The sequence below is a fragment of the Ambystoma mexicanum genome, chromosome 11, assembly GCF_040938575.1.
Source record: "Ambystoma mexicanum isolate Mex_15411 chromosome 11, UKY_AmexF1_1, whole genome shotgun sequence".
Lineage (NCBI taxonomy): Eukaryota > Metazoa > Chordata > Amphibia > Caudata > Ambystomatidae > Ambystoma > Ambystoma mexicanum.
In genome coordinates this window covers 940,385,325-940,406,043 of record NC_090934.1, presented here as the reverse complement: position 1 = coordinate 940,406,043, position 20,719 = coordinate 940,385,325, and the positions used below count along the sequence as shown (strand labels likewise).

The following is a 20,719-nucleotide window of genomic DNA, read 5'->3' as shown; positions in this document are numbered from 1 at the left end:
TGTCGGATGCACCGGCACCATTTTGAATGGTGCTGGTGCACCCGACCTCCCCATTCCCATTGAACCCTACTGGGCTCAATGGGAATGGGGAGCATTCCATTTCGGCGCCAGCGAATGGGCAATTAACGGGTGTGGCAGGGCCGTAATGACCCGGTAATTGCCCATTCGCTGGTGCCAGAATTTTACCAGCAAGGCTACCACCAAACCTATAATGAGGCCCATTGCATCTTAAAGCACACAACTGATTTAGGCCATAACCAAGACAACATCCTAGACTTCATCATCACTGCCATGCCAACCCTCCATCACAACACACCTATACACATTGACTGGTCTGATTTCTTTGTCATTTGCTTTGCTATCAACAGTGTTTGCCCAACCCACTGGGTGCAAGCTAAGCCCATCAAGTAGACATTCTGCTCCTTCAAAGACTTCCCTATAGAACAATTTATCTATTCGATTTGTATATTGCACTATACGTCCATGGGCCTCAAGGCGCTCACAAGACAATAACAACACAGAACAAAGGTAGCAAGTTACAGTGGGAAAATTCATTGATGACCTCACCATCACCCCAGAACGAGCATTGCAATGACATACTAGAAGAACTCAAAAGCATACTGAAGTCCAACATCAACATATAGGCCTCAGCGAAATATCTGACCATCAGATATTAACCATCAGCCCACCCATGCAGAGGGACTTGGTATCAGCAAAAGAGTCATCCAGAAACAATAGAAAACCTGCACAAGTCCAGAACCTCATCTGACCTAACCTGACTTAAGGAACTCCAGACTGCCAGCAGGCAACTGATCACCACAGCAAAATCTGCCTACTACAAGAATACCATAGGCAAAGCCAACAATGAAAGCAAAGCTCTTTTCAAGACAAACAGTGCATCAGCCCTCTGCCTGACCCTCCAATCCCTCATTCCAACAAGACATCCACTGGCATCAAAAACGTTTTCATTGACAAGATCAGCAAGATCTGCCAAAACCTCAACACCATCCACATTACAGACACTTCCCCACTCATTCCAACATGTAAAAGCATGACATGGACAATATTCCAACCTCTTTCGATGGAGGACCTGGCTAACACCTTAGCATCCCACAAAGCTACCTCCTACTCTGACAACCTCCCAGCTCCATCCTCAAGACATGCCCCATCAATTCCTGGCTATCTTCAATGCATCCCTCACACAAAGAACATTTCCAACTACCCTCCAACCTGTACAAATACTCCCATTCCTTAATTCAAAAAAACACTGGACCCCAAATACCTCTGCTGCTATCACCCTATCACATAGCTTCCTTTCCATGGCAGCATCCTTGATAGAGTTGTAGCCATCCAACTTCATGCACATATCAACATGCTGATAGGTTGGATGCTAACACCTGTATATGTCCAGCTTCTTCCTTGTGACATGACTCACCAGTGCGAATGCTGTAGACTCTTTGACTTTCGCAAATCAGTGTCTCCCCAGAACGATTACGCACCTCTGCTGTAACCCATACGCACACCAAGTACGGCCTCACCAATTTATACTGCTGTGTCCCACATGCACACAAAAGGCAGCCCCATATCTTTGCTGCGGGTTTACCTGTGTGTGCACACGTGATCCCTCACTATGCTCAGTAATCGCTGCAATACTATGGTGTCACTCAACTATCTACTGTGACCTAGCAGCATGTGCACTGTCCATCATTCTTTTTTGCATGCAACTACCTACTGTGACCTAGCAGCCTGTGCACTGTCCATGATTCTTTTTTGTATGCAACTACCTACTGTGACCTAGCAGCCTGTGCACTGTACATGAACCTTCCTGTCTGTAACTACCTGTCTTTGCTTATGCCTGTCTGCATGTCTGATGTAGCCCCCCGCACCATGAGTTCAGGTTTTGCCAGTCTGCACACATGCCTATTTTCTGTTTTATGCCTGTCTGCACGTCTGATGTAGCCCCTATCTAGTCTCTCATTTATCTATATACTTGTTGTAGCCCCCTGCACCATGAGATGTGGCTTTGCCAGTTTGTGCGTGTACTCTGATTTTGTCTCTCATGTATTTGTTTACCTGATGTAGCCCCCGCACCATGAGACGTGGCTTTGCCAGTTTGTACATGTACTCTAATTTTGTGTCTCATCTGTTTGTATAGCTGAAGTAGCCCCCTGCACCATGAGGTGTGGCTGTGTCAGATTATGCACTGCATATGTTCTTTTGCACTTTTTAAGAAAGAATACTTCTTTGCACTTACTGTAACTAGCGCCCTGTTACCCAAGAGTTTGGTGCGCTGCTATAAATGCTAAAATAAATATAATAAATCAATAAACATCAACAGGCCCTAAAGACCTACAAAGTTGGCTTCAGACACAGATTCAGCACAGAGACTGTCGTCATCGAAGTCATAGGCCTAGTAAGATTGTTGTCTCTGTCTTCCCTCTGTTCCCCCTCCCTTGCCTCATCACACATTGAAACACTTGTTTATATGTGTGCTATAAATGGCATATCATAGACAATGCTCTCAGTATCCTCAATGATGGCCATGCCTGCTTCCTGGTACTCCTCAGGCTCTCTTCAACCTTCGACACAGTAGATCATCAGGCCCTCATTGACACACTGTACAACCACAAGGGAATCAGTGAGACTGTCCTCTAGTGTTCACCTCATACCTTAAGACCAACATCAGTTTGTCCAGATGGATACCTCCAAATCACACCTGTGAAGTCCCACAAGGATCCATCCTCTTGCCCTTGATCGTTAGCCTCTACATGGAGACCCTAGACTCCTCCTTGCAAGTAACAACATCCACACCCACCAACTCACAGACATTGCCTAACTCTACCTTAAAATGTCTTCCATGAAAGATATTCACCAGTTCAAGACCTACCTTCCCATGATAAAAACATGTACGTCTTGTAGTGCATGCCTCAAAATCTGAATTCCTCCTCTCCAATAACTCAGAACACAACCACATACACACCTAAATCTATAGTTCTTCTCCCCTCTGCTAAGACATGAGCCAACACCCACATTCTTTCTCACCTGGATGGTGAGAGCACACTACTGACCAGCCTACCCACATGCATTCTGGTACCAATGAGAAGCATCCTGCAGCCACAGCCAGCCTCATCAAAAGGTTCAGCAAATTTGATCCCATTATGCCCACGCTTACTGAACTACATTGATTGCCACAAAAAGAATGCATCACCTTCAAGACCAGATGCATCATTTACAAAGCTGTCGCTTTGCATGTTCCATCCTAGCTACCTGAGAATGTCACCATCTCTGGTGGGCAACTTACCAAAAGAAGCCACGTTCTGGCCAGATGAGAGCCACAAAAAAGAAAAGAAAACAGGAAACGGGCAATCTCAATCTATGTCCCTAGGCTGCAGAGTCTCATTCCTGTGAATACTAGACACGCATCCATCCACCTGCAATTTAGAAAGGAGCTCAAGACCCTCATTTTCAACAAGTACCTTCTTCATGTATCGTAGACATCCCACCTCACACCCAGTCATGTTCTTTTAGCTTAAGGAGTGTACGTGGGTGTAGAGGCACATTTTGCTGGGTGCCCTATTTTGGTCCTTAGACTATGTCATGATTAAAGTATATTTGTAGAACTATTAAAGCTCCAGAAAAAATAAGCATAGTGCCAGGAACTCTAGCACCAATCATGTATCTTTGTAACTGCTTCCTTGACAAGCAATGAAAGGACAAGTAACTTCAGAAATCCTGATCCCAATGTCTTGTAATACCCTGTTTCTCTATCCTTTGCAAATCTTGCCCGTCTGTGGTTTCTAAATGAGGAACTACTGACGACCATAGTTTGTGTTATTTACTCTGCTTTTTACGAGGTATTTTAATGATGTCTGTGGCTGTGATGGATGCTTGATTTTCTGCACATTAATTACTGGAAGTGTTTTTGTTTTTGCAAGTAGTTCTTTCTTCTGCCAGCCTTCATGTTTAGAGAGATGACATGCCTTACTAAGTTTACCTTTTAAAGCCAGACTGCATAAACTCTGATCACTTTCTTTTGCAGGGCAGGCATGCAGGAGCTCAGATCGATCCCTGGGAAGATGCTGATTTCAATTTGTACAAGGTCACTGATCGGTTCGGCTTCCTGCAGTGAGTTTGTTGTCTTTTAGTTGGTAATTCAAATCTCTCTTCAACTGTCCCCTCTTTACGAGGCAACATTTCACTAGTTGGCTAGTTTCTGGTGATGCCCATGTCCATGAGTCTGTCACTCTCCATTCTCAAATCACAAATCTGTTTGAATGACCAGTAGGTGCGAGGTCCCTATTAGTAGAGCTCTTCTTCCTGGGACAGCCTGTCTTTAGAGTTTAAAAGCACCCCAAGAATATAGCAGTTGGGGAAACTCCTCTGAATTCGCCTTTCAAAACCTTCCTGCCATTAGCTCATTGCACTAAAAGATCATAGGATTTTTATCAGGCATGCTCTAAGATGGGCTTCAGGCATACACTGATGCATCATTAAGGTTGATGCAGGGGACACACTCTAGATATCTTCAACCTTGTTGATTTGATCGGTATATCCCCCAAGCTACAGCCAACTGACCCATCATAGATGAAGATATAAGTAACCTGGTTTTCCTTTCTGTCATAAGGGACTTCTGCGCCCCAAACCAGGTGTCCTGAAGGAACCACCAAACATATGCCCCAAAATACAAGGACATGGTGTTTTACTTACCAGGCAGCAACACCCTGAGCCTACTCGCCTGCCCGAAGGCAAAATCTGCTTTTCCACCCCATCCAAGATTCACACATGCAATATGTTTATGGCCACCAACATTGCTGGACATGTCAACACATGGCATATTTTACATGTTACAGACCTACCTGATGCATCATTTAGGGAGAGGCGGTACCAGACGCAAACAGTTCACCAAGGTTTGTCCTATTAAAGGGTGTGAGTTCTCCTCTTCTAGTAGAACATTGTGATACTAGTATGATATGCTACCATAGGAAAGCTGCAGCTCAGGACACACACACTCACAGGTAGAGGTTTAGTTGTTGAAAAGTCTGCCTGTTATCAGTTATGATCACACATGCAGGGGTGGACTGGGAACCAAAAGGGACTCTGGTCCTATTTATATATATATCACAATGCCAGTGAATGTAGCATGGTAGCCCAATTCCTCTAAGGAGGATTTGGGGTTTTCTTCCCACAAGATAACTTGAAAAATAAATGTAACTTGAAAAATAAATGGGCCTCAAAGGTGAATTTCAAAGCACATGTGTGCAACAGTCGTAATTAATAAAGAGATTGCTTGTCCACTAAAAATCCTATGCCAAAAAGCAGTTTAATTCAGTTACTTTGTATCATGTACATATTTACTAAAACATTGTTCTCTTAAAAACTGAAGCAACGGGCAGTGAATAACAATATGCTTTAAGGGTTCAACCTCTGTCAGACAAAATCTACATTCATGATCAATCGAACTTCTCAGGCAAAAGACCTCTTGTCTATGAATACGGTTATATTTCAGACTAGGACAGGTTCTCATTGCCCGGCCATCTGACATATTTCAATGTAGTGCCCCGTTGTTTATTCTCCAAACGGAGGTCCCCAAACAGTTTATACAATGCCCTATTTTCACAGGTTAAAGCCCAATCCAGATCAAAGGAGTTCCTCTTCGCCCGCTCAGGATTTGTAATTAAATGTTTTAAGGCTATGTATGCCCTGTCAAAGGCCATGATGCACTTGTTCTTAAAACTCATTAGACAGGCTGAATTTTATTTTCCCAGTTGGTTTCCCAACATTCAATATAATGTATTGTATACTCCCATAACAATTTTCCTATAGCGTGACAGGGGTTTCCACAAAATTACACAATGCAAAGACACCAATCCTAGCTCATATCTGATAATCACCACTGGAACACAATTTGGTAGATTCAGGGCCTTCCACCATATTTTACCTTCCAGTTTCCCAAACTCAAACTTTTCTGAAAATGAACTCACTTCTAGTTCATACAGGATTGCCGGCATAACCGTAAGCTTTTAGAAGGAGACAATTGGAGTCATGGAAAAACAGCAGTATGTCCTAGAAATAGTGAGCATCTGGGACCCAAATTGTGACCCTTTCTCCATCAAATTGTCACGCCAAGCTGATCGACTGGTAGCCCTCATAATAGTAAAGGCCAGATATTTAACACTTTTAACAATTCTCAGGTTCCTATTTCCTAGTCGGCAAGTATAATTAGGGGACCGATCCCTCGCCCCAATAAAATACAACAGTCTTTGAAGGATTTGCTCATCCAAACAAGTATACTCGTTAAAACTAGTTTAAAGAATTTGGAGGCCCACCTGAGTTCTCTCCTTTATAAGAACATCATCCATGTAGCTGAGCCAAGGGCAAGCAAAACATCCTCTCTTCGGGGGAACAAAGACAACAGAATCTAAAAATGTACCTAGGTCAGACATGTAAAGATTAAAAAGCAAGCGGCCAAAGTGCACCCATGCTGAAATCCCCTCGCCATAGAGATAGATTCAGAAACAGTGCCCTGCATGTCAAGTCTCACCCTAAGGTTGGTATTAGTGTGTAAATGTACCAATATTGATAGAAGTGAGTAGGATATGTTCCACTTCCTTAATTTGGTCCAAAGTTTAGATCTATCTACCATATCAAATGTCAGGGTAAGATCCACACAAACCACATACAAATGATCTGCTCCCTTTGTACCCAAGTCTTCAATAAGGGCATTAACCACCAACCCATTTAATTCAGTCCCCATCTCTCTCCTAAAGCAAGTGAGGAATTTGGATAATCGATTAGTCTGCTTTATTCATTCCTTGATTTCCTTTAGTAGCAACAGCGAAAAAACATTTCTGTCAGCATCTAGGAGGGCGATGGGGCGATAACAGGGAGGTGACGTACAATCTCCTTTCTTGAATATGGAAACAGTTACTGAACATTTCCAAGTATGTGGTAAGGTTCTGGCTTTTATTATGTTATTAAAGAAGGACAAACAAAATTAGTGCCCACAAACTTGGAGCCAGTTTCATCATCATGTTACAAGGACCATTTGGTCCCGGGGCACGAGAATTCTAACTGGCTTGGATAATAGTCAGAATTCAGTCTTCTGATACTTCAGACCTAAGGAATGTTGACAGTCGTGCACTTCTAGATTGTGTGCGGAATAAAGTGCCCCAAAATGTAATGTCAATACACTCTTTGGGATAGGGTTTGTTAAACAGTCCAAATTGGGTCCCTTCTTGTTCTGGAGTAAGAAATTCTTAGCATCATGCATTAAGATCGCTTCCAGCATTGCTTCCCCATCATGTTGAAATTGTAAAAGTCTATGAGCGTCTATCCAGTTCTTATATTTCTGCTTCACCTTCTTTATTAAGTTTATCCTTTGATCTACTGAGATTCAACAGCCAAGGATCACCTTTAAATCATGTCAAATTTTTCTTTTTGGTCTTGAACAACCCTTTCGAACCTATGTTCCTGCTGTGTGTTCACCCCACACTGTTTATTATTACAAGATTGTATCAGTGGGATCATGAAAGTGGGCAACGCCTTAGATGTGAATGTCGAAAACTTGAAATGTAGCGTGGATGAGAGCTGTATGTAGTCCATTTCATTATTAAAGAAAGCTAAATTTCAAGCATTCCAATTAATAGGAGTTTTCTTAGTATTAATCGTAAGTCTTTACAAACAGTTCTGGTGCAAGGCCTAGTATCAATTCTCATGGTTACACTCAACATAAATTGCTCACTGTGCACATTCACCAAAATTGAAAAACACACAGACTTATGGAAAAGATTCTCTGAAAGAAAGAAGTCAATCCAAGATGTCAAGCCCTCTCTATGCCATGTTGGGTTGGTCGGTATATCTCCAATGGCATTCCCGTTAAGCATTAAAAGACACCACTCATTCATTATTTCATTCCAATAATTACTGTATTCAATCAAACGTTTACAGTAATCAATTTGCCAATCCCTCCCCAAATCCACACACTTGTCAGGGGATAGACACTCGAGTTCCAATCCCCCACAAGAATATTATCCCTCCAGTGGCTTTAGATATAAAATTCTCTAAGATACTGTTCAGATTCAGAGCAAAATCCTGGTTTGAAGAGTGAGAAGGATGCCAATAAACGTTAATAAATTGAATATGTAGGGTTGTCATGTTTGTATGTCATGTATGTTTGTCATGTAATAGAATATGTTGGGTTGTCCTGCCAGTGGCCCCACTCTCTGAGGACCTCCATCTATGCAGGGGCTTCTCTCCCACCTCATGGCCTCGAGGCCTGAGGACTCCCCACCCCCAGGATCCCCCATTACAGCACAGAAGGTAAGCCCTGTAGGCCTATTATGGGGCCTGGACACGCAGCGCACTGGGCGCCTATATAAATCTCGGCATTCTGCAAATTCTCCTTTATTTTTCAAAGAAACAAAAAAAGAATGTCTCCATTGTTGTTTAAACAGCAGCATCCATCTGCAGCTGCACGCCAGTGTTACAAAACACCTTTCTTTCTTGAACCCGGCCTCCTCTCCATGATGGCCGATGCTTTTACCAGCAACACTGGAGGGCCTGGCCTGAGCCTTCTCCTCCGTGATTGGGCATTTCACCTTCTTCACCACCAATCGGGCGAGCCGGCAGGCGAATGCCGACCGAACTACAACGCCCGCGATCTAAGGCCCTGTCTGTGCCAGGCCGGGCTTGGTTGGACCGATTTCCCCTCCACCCACTCAGCACATCATAATGAAGTCTCTTGGACTTAGAAGGCAGACTGTGACCCCTCGTTCCTGGCCCACCAGAACGTCATGCACCCCTGCAAATTTATTTGTGAGTTGGCAGCTCACCCAATTTCGATTTCTTGTGACTTTACATCTGCAGCCACTTTCGTTTTTGTGTCTAGTGTGCCTCTACCTGCTACACCTCTCACACCCCACCTCTCCTACTGCATATCTCATGCACTTATCATTATTCTGTTTGTCTTAGCCTACTGCACCCCCTTCTCCCTCTCTTTATGTATAGCTCTTGCATTATTGAAACGACCGTCAGGCACGTACAATAATAATGTCATATGTTGTAAACAGTTTGAATTCCTCCTTGTTCTATGTTGTACCTCTAAACACATAGCACTTGCCCATTCGGAATGTTCCAAGGCCTATTAAGAATGTCGATTTAGCTTGACAATCACCCTCCCTGCATTGGAGCGCTTGTCAAGTGTATAGGTGCTATATAAAGGACCAATAAGTAAATAAAACAAAAGTCCACAGCTCAAATACCTCTGAAGTCCTTTGATAAACAAACATTTCACCACATGCCCCAATTTGCTGTCAACCACAATAAGGAGACCTTGTGTAGGCCTACCCCCATGAGTGTTTACAGCAAGATGTTGGAAAGTCTGATAGCCATCTCATAATAATTGATTAATTACACAGCTCTCTTGGAGGAATACAATTGAGCATTGACTAAGCAATTTAACAAGCTTACTATCATTCTTCAACTTTTCACATCCTCGCACATTCCAGACAGCACAGAGAATTTTTTGGACTTAATACTCAATTCACTCTTATTGTTAAAGGCAGTGTCTGCCACTAGCTTTCAATTAATTTTTGTCTTCTGACACTCCAGGAAGCCAGGTCCAATTATCTCGAGAGGCAGATGTAAGACTGGACACATTTACAAAGTGCACTTCCCGATCATCCTTGAGATTTTAGGTTCCCTTTAGGGAAACCATTACTTCCCAGACCTTTATTTATGTTTCTTTTTGAGGGCTTACGGAGGCCGGATCAGCCTAGGTTCCCTGGATTGGGGTGTAAATCATATGCAATGTCTCTTAGGGATTTTGCTGCCTCCATTAACAGAGCCAAAACTGCCTTAGAGGGTAAGGGAGTGTCCATTCTATAATCATCAAAGAATTCAACAAGTTCAATATCCTTTGTGGAAATTAATCTCAAATGGGGAACTTCATTAAACAAAGCTAAAATGTTGGAACAATTTAGTAGTACATTTTCATTCAAATGGGAACCCAACACAAATTCTAAGACAAAAGGCGAAGGAAGGTCTACCCAGTTACGACCAGATCCATGGCCTGTCTGCACATCCCTCAAAGGGCCAGTAGACTTAATCACTCCCTCCCTAAAGGTGCCCTAGGTACTAAAGACTGACAGTCATTATTACATGTTCGTTCAAAATTCTCCCGCCCCGCAGTGATATCAACGAATAGGAGGCAATGATTTCCTGTCCCTGATACAGGAAGTTCAGCTGTCGAGTTATTGTATTGAGAGATACCATCCTCAGTTCTAGCTATCATGACTTTCTTGGATTTTAAAACTTCCACCCCACACAATATCAGTAAAGAGTCACTTCCCCCCTTTCAAAGAAGAAGATTTTATGGAGGTGGCACTCAAAGGGTTCCTAAGACCCGAACAGCCCAAGTCCATCTTTGAGCATTGCAAACCAATGTTCTGTAAGGGCGTAGAAGTAGGACACTGACACACAGGTGCTATGTTTTTGGTTATTGATTTTTATTAACCAAAGGAAACCACTAACTGTCCCTATGTCTAAGAGGGGTTTCCCTGCCTCAAATAAACTAAGGATTCTGTCAGGAGGTTTTGTCAAAAGTAAATGTTCCACCATTGTGTCAGAAACGTATTCCCTTCCCTTATATTCTAAATCAACTAAAGAAAAAGGGATGATCTTCTCAGTTTCCCCCATTTTCAGTTATAGGAAAACGAAAGGTTCTTCGTCAAGGGCAAAACAACAAAATAAAGTCTCCTAAGGTTCCTTGTACTGGTTCCCAGCTTCTAAACCATTGCCTTGGCCCCCTTTCACCTCCCCTCTCACTCATGTACCTGTCTCTATGGTCCGCGATGCTCTCAGAGCTCTGTGATGCTTCTGACCCGCCTTTGTGTTTCCTTGCTGGTCAGCGATACCCTTCTGCTTGCGTTGGTTCCTCAAAGGAAATATCCTTCTAGCGATCATGCTTCGTGCTCTGCATGTTTGCCATCCCAAAGTGGCAACAGGAGCTACTTGTTCATCCTTTGCGGAGTGGTCCCTAGACACAGGGCCCTCCTTGTGGCATTGTGCTCCCTTTGTGGCGTCCTGGTCTGCCTTCTCTCCAGCACTCCTTTCTCTGGACTCGTGGTTCCTCCAGGGATGGCTCGGCATTAGTTTGGGTCCACACTCAGTTTTTATACACTGATCAAGTCTAGATTGTCTAGACTGCTCACTTTGGTCTTGCGTGGTACTCCTTAGTACTCTACGCCTCCTCCTCGTCCCAGTACTAAATTGTAATTGTGTATCTGTATAGCACTTATACACAAGTGAAGGGCTTCAAAGCGGGAAGGGAGCAAGGGAAAAACAGTAGTCCTTCTTAGGACTTGAGGTTTCCGAATGATCTAACACAAAGATAATAGCGTACTACGCCTGACAGCATTTCACCTTGTGCAAGTGCATGAAGTGTAACAGGCGCAACCAGATTTGGGAGGGGAGACAAAGGGGGGGCAAGACAGAACTTACTAGGCCTAGTAAATTCAGGCCATGCAAGTGTACAGACGGAGGTGTAAGGGAGGAAGGGAGGCGAGAGGGGGAAACAAGTGCGCCCAGTCCAGCAGGACCCACGGTTAAGTGCACAGATGTTACTTCTCTTATGGAACTTATGCTGAAGTGCAGTGGGGGTTACCCCTCTCATGGAAAGAGGTGAGCCAGGTGACCAGTCGGCAAAAATTAAGCAAAGTTAGGGGATAGATGGAGGAGTGTGGCTTGAGAGAAAGAGAGGGGAGGTTAGCAAGGGAGAGGGAAAGATGAAGATAAAATGGTCTTGAGGCGTTTCCGGAACTTAAGGAGTTCTGGCTCAAGCCAGAGTGAGGCAGGGAGGCTGGTCCAGAGGGAGGCACCTCCAGCGGATAAAGATCTAACCCCAAATCTCTGCTTGGAAAAACAGCCCACACCCACAGAGTTGGAGGAGGCCAAGCAGAGGGCTCCAGAAAGAGAGTTTTTAGGAAGAGAGCATTATAGATCGTGTGGGACCCGGCCCCAGAAAGCCTTGTGGAGTATGCAGAGGGTCTTGAACTTGATCTTAGAAGACACAGTGAAGGGATTTCAGAGCCGGAGAGATGCAGACCCTGGACTTCAGGCCAAGGATAAGTCTTGCAGCTCTGTTCTGGATGAGTTGTAGTTGGCGGAGAGAAGTAGGTAGATTGAGAAAGAGGCTGTTGCAGTGGTTCAGCCTAGAGAGAACCAGGGCTCTGGAGATGGTGAGCCTTTGGAGGAAGGTGAGACAAGTACCTCTGAGGAGGTGCAGCTCGTAGTGGGACTTTTTAGAGATGTCCGAGTTGTGAGAAGAGAAGGAGAGAGTGAAGTCAGAAATGACCCCAGGGTTTTTGCCTCACTGACAGGTGAGGGTGCTGGGCCAAGGGAGACTGGCCAGTGGGAAATTGGGAACCGGGATGTTCTGGAGGAGAGGAATTTGCTGACGGACCCATTGGTCAGCACTCACCCTCTAGAACTTGTAAGACAAGATAGCTGCACCATGTGAGGACAGGGGGTGCAGGATTCACTTACTCCGACACGACTCAATAACGAGAACTCAGTAGTTTGTCAAAGGGAAGTCCGTTTAATGATACATACATCAAACAGGGAAACAAATGGGAATCAGCTGTAGTGCGATCACCTGTCTCGCTCCGACTTCCTCAAACCTCATTTGAACAGTAATTCTTATAGGCAATGTTCGTCATCATTGACGTCTAACTCTACAAAACTGGACATGCAATATGATTGGGTAGGAAAGTTAATTTAAGTATAGGTGCAATATCTGTATATGATAATAGGACATGCGGATTGGATAACTCTTATCTGGTGGGCGTCTACGCCCAACCCACTACATCACACGTAATTGACGTCACTATAAGTACAACGTCTCATTGGTTCAACTATCTATAGGACTCCAGATAACTTGGTCCATTGTGATTGGTCAGGTCACACCCCTAGACATAAATCCACATTTTAATTAGCAGCATGCAGATTGGACACCTAAGGGCCTGGTGTACCAAGTTTCACCCTGCCTCCCTTCCATCAATCAGTATCTTAGGGCTATGTGTCAATTAGTTGGCTGGGTTTGGCCTCGAGACTGTAGTCTCTTATCGGGAAAAGTTATGGCATCCTGGGTTCTGGATGCCATCAGGCGATGGTACCTCTCCGCGCCTGGCTGGTCACGTGTCTGTTCACCATGAATTTGCTTCAGCTTCCAGCTTTTATTGTATTTAATTCTGCTGCCACCTGCCTGGGCCTCTCTTATTTTGACCTTCACGGGCGAGCTGGTATGCTCCGAAGTTTGGTTCTTGCGCGCCGACGCTCTCTTCCCCTTCTCTGGGTGACCCCGATTTCCCAGGCATGAGCCGTTCTCTGTTGAGTTTCGATTCCGCTCTTCCTCTCTGTTCAGGCTGAGTTGCGAAACTTGGCCTGTCAGGCCTCTGGCAGCCTAGGCCCATTTCTGCTTTACAAAATGGAGTCGCACTTGTATAATGTGCCTTATTGAGGTAGATATATGGTTGGCGCTTGCCGCTCTATTTTCTACTAAGCATTTGCAAGCAGTATCGGTTTCTTAGCATCTTGCGTTCCAAGCCTATTTACACACGTTTGATAGGACGGTCGTTCTCATCATGTCTAGTTACACGTTTCCTTGTTGTCAGTATCGTCTCCTTCCTGTGCTCATTATATCGAGTTGTATAACAGCTTGTTCTGATGTCTCATTTTCAATAGTTGACTCTGCTTACTCACGTGCTGGGTCGGGCCATGCTTATTTCCATTGGCCCTCCATTAAGGCTCTTGGGGTTTCTTCGTGGACTGTATGTAGGTTCTCCTCATTTCGTATCATGGGCTGATATGGCTGTCTGATAGGGGACCGCGCTGCCCAAGGTTGTCTGGTTATGGACGCTTCAACAGGTACAGATCTTCTAATGTACACTGGGCAGAGTCCCAGTGCAACTCTCTGATGGTTCATTTGCTCTTCATACGTCACATACCTTGGCGAGTACCTTCCTGGTAGCTCGAAATGAGGGGCAGAGGTGCAGGTCATGTCTGGAACCTCCTTTACACTCCCCCCTCTGGTCGGTTCATCGACTACTTCTGCTTCATTTTTTATCTCTATTTCCTTTGATTCTTCAGTGTTTTGTTCATCGTCTTCAGGGTTGGCACATGCTGGTGTGAACATGTGCGTCATCGGAGTCCATATTTTTATCACGCCTTTCAAACTCCCTGCTGTTTTCACATGTTCATCTTTGTTCGAGGTCATCAGCTGGCATTGTCCATTTGGACTGCAATAGATCCATTTTCCTTCATACCTCCTTCGCTTTTTAGGATATGTGAATTTTATTCCTTCTGGCGCAAATTTGCTGGCCTTCACGAAGTCTCTTATTTCTTCATCACTCAGGTCTCTAGATTTCCATCTTGGCTCAACATCAACCATTATTTTCATCCCTATGGCTTTCTTCGCAGTTTTCTGGCACTGTGTAATGATTATCTTGATAACGCAAAATCCTAGCAATACCATTGCTAGGAGAGCTCACAGAAACTTGAATATGTCTGCCATCCATTGTGGGACCCACGAGAATAGGTCTCCAAACCAGCTGTCATCGTCCACTTCATCACTTTCATAGATCATCTGGTTTTTTAGGCTTGTCAACATACTTATGGCCTCTGTTAGGGTTCCATTTTCTTCATTGTGTAATGGTACAAATGTGCAACATTATTCTCCAATTTTTGCACAAACACCTCCATCCATTGCTGTGATCATGTCAAGCACATATCTGTTTTGAAGGGTCATCAGCCTGATTGCTCTCAGCTCTTCTTTGATCGCGTTGAATCCTTTTATAGTGGTATTGATGGTCTGTAATAACTCCCACCTGGTTATCTGCAACCATTTAGCATTCACTTCAATTTTGATGTGGGGCAGGAGTAATGTTGTGAATACTGTTGAGGTAAGGCTGAATAGCCTGTGCTCGTAGGGGATTGCACGAAATGCCTCTTCTGATTTGGCAGAAAAGTAATTTTCTCTTTTCATCCTGGATACTAGTCCCACAGATCTCCTTCTCCTTAGATGAGCATCTGCTTTCGGGAAACTGTCCAATTTCAGGTCATTCTTGGGGATCACTAGTGCAGGAACATGGACATTCACTATTGTGCACATGCCTCCCTAGTTTCTCGGCAGCCTTATATATGCTTTGGATCCACACGCCCAGTAATGATCCATAATTACTGCGTTCCCATGTATCATTCCTGGGGCGTCGAAGACTCGTCCACAGTTCTGATTTTCTCCCATCTTCATTGTACCATTGTTTCTGAAGCATAATTTTGGGTTCTCCAGTGGTATTATCTGCAGGGATCCCCCTCTGTCTTCGACCCATGTGAGTAATCTTGCAAGTTTTTTCATAATGGCTTGCATCCATTCCGCACTATGTTGATGGTAGGTTTGTAATGTTCGGTGACCATCCAGGCTCTGCAGATCACCACTCCCTTTTCCCATCCGTCTGGTGACAGCACTGTTCCCCAAATCTGCATCTGGCCTCTGTTCTTCCAACTTCGGGCCTCTTCTGGGGTTTCTCCTCGGACATTTAGCTTCTGATTCACTTCCCATCTAATTCCTGCCCCTTTTACGTCAGGGTTCTCATACCTGATCACATGGTTCTTAGTATTAGCTCTGTTTCTTGTTTTTATGTCTTGAACATAATCGTCCTTATCCGGATCCGTTGCTTCAGTTGTTCATTTCAGGGAGGCATCACTGCCCATGAACTGGCCTCTGGTCTTGCACATTGCTACGTGCGACATGCAGTGTGCTGTCTGGACATCAATTTCTACAGCCACAAAGATCTTGGATTTTCCCATACTGTATGGCAGGAGTGCACAGACAAAGCATTCTCCTTCTGACTGGCTTTGTCCCTTTTCCTTCATGTGCTGGTACCATATGTTGTTTCCAAGATGGGCTGTGCTGTCCAGGCAATCGTTAAGTTCATTGTTATCTTCGTGAGGGCTTCTCTTGATTCTCAGCATTCTTCTGTAGTTTGCCATGACTATGTCTCTAAATGCGTCTGTGCTGCTCTTCCTCTCTAGGTATCTCGGTGGAGCTGGCTGCCTTAACTGTATCCCTGTGGTAGGAGAGGGGTTTGTTTTTTCTCTCCTTCCTCTTTGTACGTTGTCATAAATTTCCCTTAACCGCCATTGGCTTCCCAGCTCTTCAATGTGTGGCTGTATCATAGATCTGGTGCTTATTTCTTGCTTTCGGGCTGTTGTGCTTGCTGTTGTGGTCTCTATAGCCCTGCTTTTCAGCTCCTCGTGCAGTTTCTTTGCTCTGACTATAAAGGGGAACACCTACTCTATCAGCGTTTGTGTCTTTTCTGTAAGGTCTTTTGTGGCCAATTCTGTTCTTTTGAGGGATTTTGCTATTCTCGCCGTCTTTGGTGTTTCACTTGGCTTTTCTTGGTCATTTCCACTATTCTCTGGAATTAATTGTTCGGCAGGCAGTCTCTCCTTCTCTGCTGCCTTCGTTGGAGGCCTTGTAGCCATTGACACTTGCCCTTGTTTGTGTGCATTCTGTGTGTGGGTGCGTGCCGTGGCCAGTGCTACATTATCATTCATTCCGTGCTGACCCTGTCTCCAGCTTTTTCTCTCATTCATCACCTCATGTGTATACGTATCGCTGCTAATTACATTCAACTTTAAGTCATTTGCTTCATCATTAGCTTTTCTTGGAACTGGAATCACTATATAGGATCTGGGTGCTTTCGTAGGCCCCTGACGTTCGTTATCCAGTGGGTGTACTGATAGGGGGACACTTTGTGCACCAATAAAGAAAGCAGTTCTGATAGTTAATAATAGAAAAACAATAATGATCACTGTACATATGCACATAATCGTTCTGAGCGAAAGTTTGCAGCATTTTCTTCCAGGAAAGCGGGGGCGCCTTTCTGCTGGGGGTAAAACTATGTTACTGCTCTGGGCCCCCATGTCGATCGAGTCCATAATCAATTATTTTTTCTTTTCTTGCTCCGATCTCACAGTTCAAAAGTTTATTATTACTAAAGTGTCGAGTGCTTTTCAAGTGTCCCCCCTGTTGCGGGTGATGACGATAGTCTCTGGGTGCGCAGCACGGTTTCGTTTGCTAGGCTATGGAAAAAGGTTAGTCTAGCAACTTTGATACATCACATTCATCTATGCATATCGATAATAGGTGAGGTGCCAATGTACGCCTCGAATTTGCTTTGGTCCTGAGGACATGCTGGAACTTGCTCAATGCGAAAGAATGAAAAAGATGGAACTACTAAAAATTACACAAAAATAAAATTTTGTAAAAACAAAACCAAAGTAAAAATAAAAGTGATCTTATGAAAAAATAGGAAAAAATGAGAAAAATTAAGAAAAAGGAATATAGGATGGTGAAGTTCTTGTGTCCACTCCTTTCGCTCGGTCTCTCGCGGCAAGTTGAAGAACAGTGTCTTTCTCCTTGATCTGCTCCACGGCGGATAGAGAAAAAGGATAATAAAAATAGAAAAAAATAGAAATAACCTAGGTTTAAGATGTCATATTCCTGCTCTTCTCGATCAGTCCCCGGCGGAGAGTCCTATTGTGGATCTCCTCCTTCTAAGGCTCTCCTCAGCAGTGAATGACCATAATTACTTCTCAGTTGCGCTATGATGGCTGTCAGGAGCCGGTTTAGTTGCGCGTTCTTTGCTGGGTCTCTGAGGAATGCGGGTATGTCAACATTGTTTGGTCTGCCCACTAATTCTGGAAAGTTCTCAATGAGTTGGAAGAAGACCCGGTATGCGGATCTGCTGTCTTCTTGTGTCAACGACATTCGCTCTGATCTTCTGGTCTCTACCTCACAGGCCTTTCTTGTGACGTGAACAGTTTTTACACTTTCCTGCTGCGTGGATCGCGAGCACGTAGTTTAATTTGTACCACACTTGGTTTAGGAATTCGTTGTTTCTTGGATCTCTGATGAAGGTTACGGTATCTGTGGTTCTCCCAACGAGTCCTGGGCACTCCTCTATGATTCGGAAAAATAAGGTATATGTTAGTTCATCGATGATCACTTGAGGTGGGAGCATTTGTCCTTATTCCCAGTACACTTTGGCAAAAGCCTCCGCGAGGACAGTCAGTAGTTGCCGTATTATCCTCCTCTTAGCTGGATCTTGAATGAAATCTGGGATGCTGGTTTCTCTTTCTACAAGTGATGGATATGTCTCTAATACTAGCCGAAAACAGGAAAGCACATCTCTTGTAATATTTCTACTGAGGGATACCATAAGTTCTGCAAACAGAGTCTTTATATTGGATGCTTCAGGATATTGTTTGGTTCTCGTAAATGTCTTATTTGCAGTCTATCAGAGTCTTGATTTTCAGTACTACTTGGATATGTCGTGCTTTCAAAAGTTCATTTTTATCAATGTTGTTGTGGCTCTGGATGTGCTTCTCTTTACCCTGCAACTGGGATGTACAGAGTGTTTGTTATGTCCTTAACCCTTTAGTGCTTAAAGGAAATGTTCAGCGTAAGGCCAAGATTTTCACGAAGAGCTCTCATCTTTTCTTTTCTGCTCATGCGTCCTTCTTCCTCACCTTGGATCTTGTCTGCACGTGCTGAGGTTCTTCCCCGATGTCTGTAGATTCTTTGCAGTCGGATGCAGCAGGAAGGCTCTCTCCTGTGTAGGGTTTAATGTCATTTATGAAGATCCATGCCCTTCTGCCCTGGAGCTTAACGGCGGATGGGGTGCAGTCTTCTATGATGAACGGGCCATTAAATCTTGGCTCGTCCCACCTTTTCCTGGAAAAGTTCTTCACCAAAACGCTGTCACCAGGGAAGACGAGGGGCACATGTACACCTTGCTTGGTGTCTGCTTCAGGACTTCCTGCTGTGTTTTGTGCTGCGGCACCCCCTTTTTGCCATTGCTGCAGTTGGCCTGAAATGACAGAGGCACTGGATGTCAAACAGTTTAGGTACTTTTGCATCTCTAATCCCAGAACCTCCCTAGTCGGCTGGGCATCACAACTAGCTCTATCTCTGGGGGTTAGAGGGGTCCTCATCCTTCTGCCTGTAACTATCTTGTGCGGCGTAAGGTGATGGTCGCAGCCTGGTTCGTTCCGAAGTGCATACAATGCCAGTGGTAGGCAGTGCAGCCATCCCTTCTTTAATGTAAGCTTCAACTTGGCTATCCTCTCCTTAAGCAAGCCGTTGATCCGTTTACATATCCCATTCGACTCTGGATGATACGCCGACGAGAACTTGTGCTTTATACCAAGCAATGAACGAATCTGTTCGAACACTGAATTTACAAAGTGGGCCCCATTATCTGATCTCATTACCTCGCACACCCCCCATCTAGGGAAAACTTCCCTCAACAGGAGTTAAGCAGCACAGGCAGCGTCGGGGTGTGTACAGGGACCTGCTTCTATCCATCTAGAGAATGGACACACCACCACAATTAAATACCTGTACCCATTGCACACTTGAATCATGTCGACATAGTCGATATGTAAGTGCTGGAATGGACCATTTGGTCTGGGAATGATTCCTCTCACTACTTTTAATGTGTGCCCAGCAGTGGATTGCTGGCAGATAATGCAGTTCACCATGAGAAATGCAACATGTGCCGCTAAATTTGGTGTGAACGAGTCTTCTGCGAGCGTTGCAGCAAGATTTTCTTTTGTCATGTGGATGAGGTAGTGTAGTTGTTCTAATGCTACCTTTAGGAGGGTGACAGACATTACTGGTTTACCAGTGCTGTCTTGCCTCCACAGCCCGTCAGAGGGGTTTAAAGAACACCCTTGATGCTTCCATAAATTCTTCTCCTCCTGTGGTGCCTCCCCCTGGAGCTCCATTAGCTGAGTCTTTCCCATATTACTATAGGCTTCCGGTGTGGCTCGCGCTACCAGTTGAATATGTCACAAAGGCAATTCTCTAGTGTGGTGTTTTCTTCTCTGGTATCTTGTATGTTGAAGATTATTTGAGTATCCTTGGCGTAGTTGTAGCATGTGAGGCCGTGTTTTTTGATGAGTTTGTTTAGTAGGTACATGTAGATGTTGAATAGCAGCAGAGAGAAGGATGAGCCTTGTGGTACTCCGCACGTGGATTCTCTGGGTTTCAATTTAAAAGGTTTCATCCATACTGTTTCTGTTCTGTTTGTTAGGAAGGATTTGATCCATAGTAGGGCAGTTTCTGTTATCCCTAGTCCTTCTAGTCTCTTTATGAGGATGGTGTGGTTGACCGTGTCGAAAGCTGCAGACAGATCAAGGAGAATCAGGGCGGTACTGTTGTCCAAGTCTGCATTTGTTTTTAGGTCGTCCCATATTGAGAGGAGAGCTGATTCTGTTCCTCTCATGGGTCTGAAACCAACTTGTGCATCATCTAGTAGGCCATGCTCTTCTATGAATTCTTGGGTTGTTTGGTAGACGTACATTTCTAGCAGTTTGGCTATGTAAGGTATGTTGGAGATGAGTCTATAGTTCGATAAGTCCTTTACGTTTCCTGTTGTCTTTGAGTAGCAGCTTGATGTAGGCTAATTTGAAGGCCTGTGGTACTTTACCTGTTGAGATTCAGAGGTTGAGGAGGTTCCTGTGGTATTCCTTAGGTGTTCCTTGTTTGAAAATTGTTTTGTATATGTCCGGGGTGCAGGGGGCTTCAACTATGTCGTTTAATGCTCGTAAATCTTGGATTAAACGCCAAGACCCTCCCTTTGACTTCTTGACAGGA

The 20,719-nt window shown here is 44.4% G+C and overlaps 1 protein-coding gene across 7 annotated transcripts in view; it reads left to right on the top strand.

The window, feature by feature from the left end:
- Positions 1–20,719, top strand: part of LOC138503953 (uncharacterized) — an 863,233-nt gene that overhangs the window by 574,720 nt on the left and 267,794 nt on the right. For all 7 annotated transcript variants that reach the window (XM_069624086.1, XM_069624084.1, XM_069624081.1 and 4 more), the window contains one exon: positions 4,040–4,125. In XM_069624086.1, the coding sequence (XP_069480187.1) occupies positions 4,040–4,125 (86 nt within the window). Of the gene's footprint in view, positions 1–4,039; positions 4,126–20,719 lie in introns of those variants that run through there.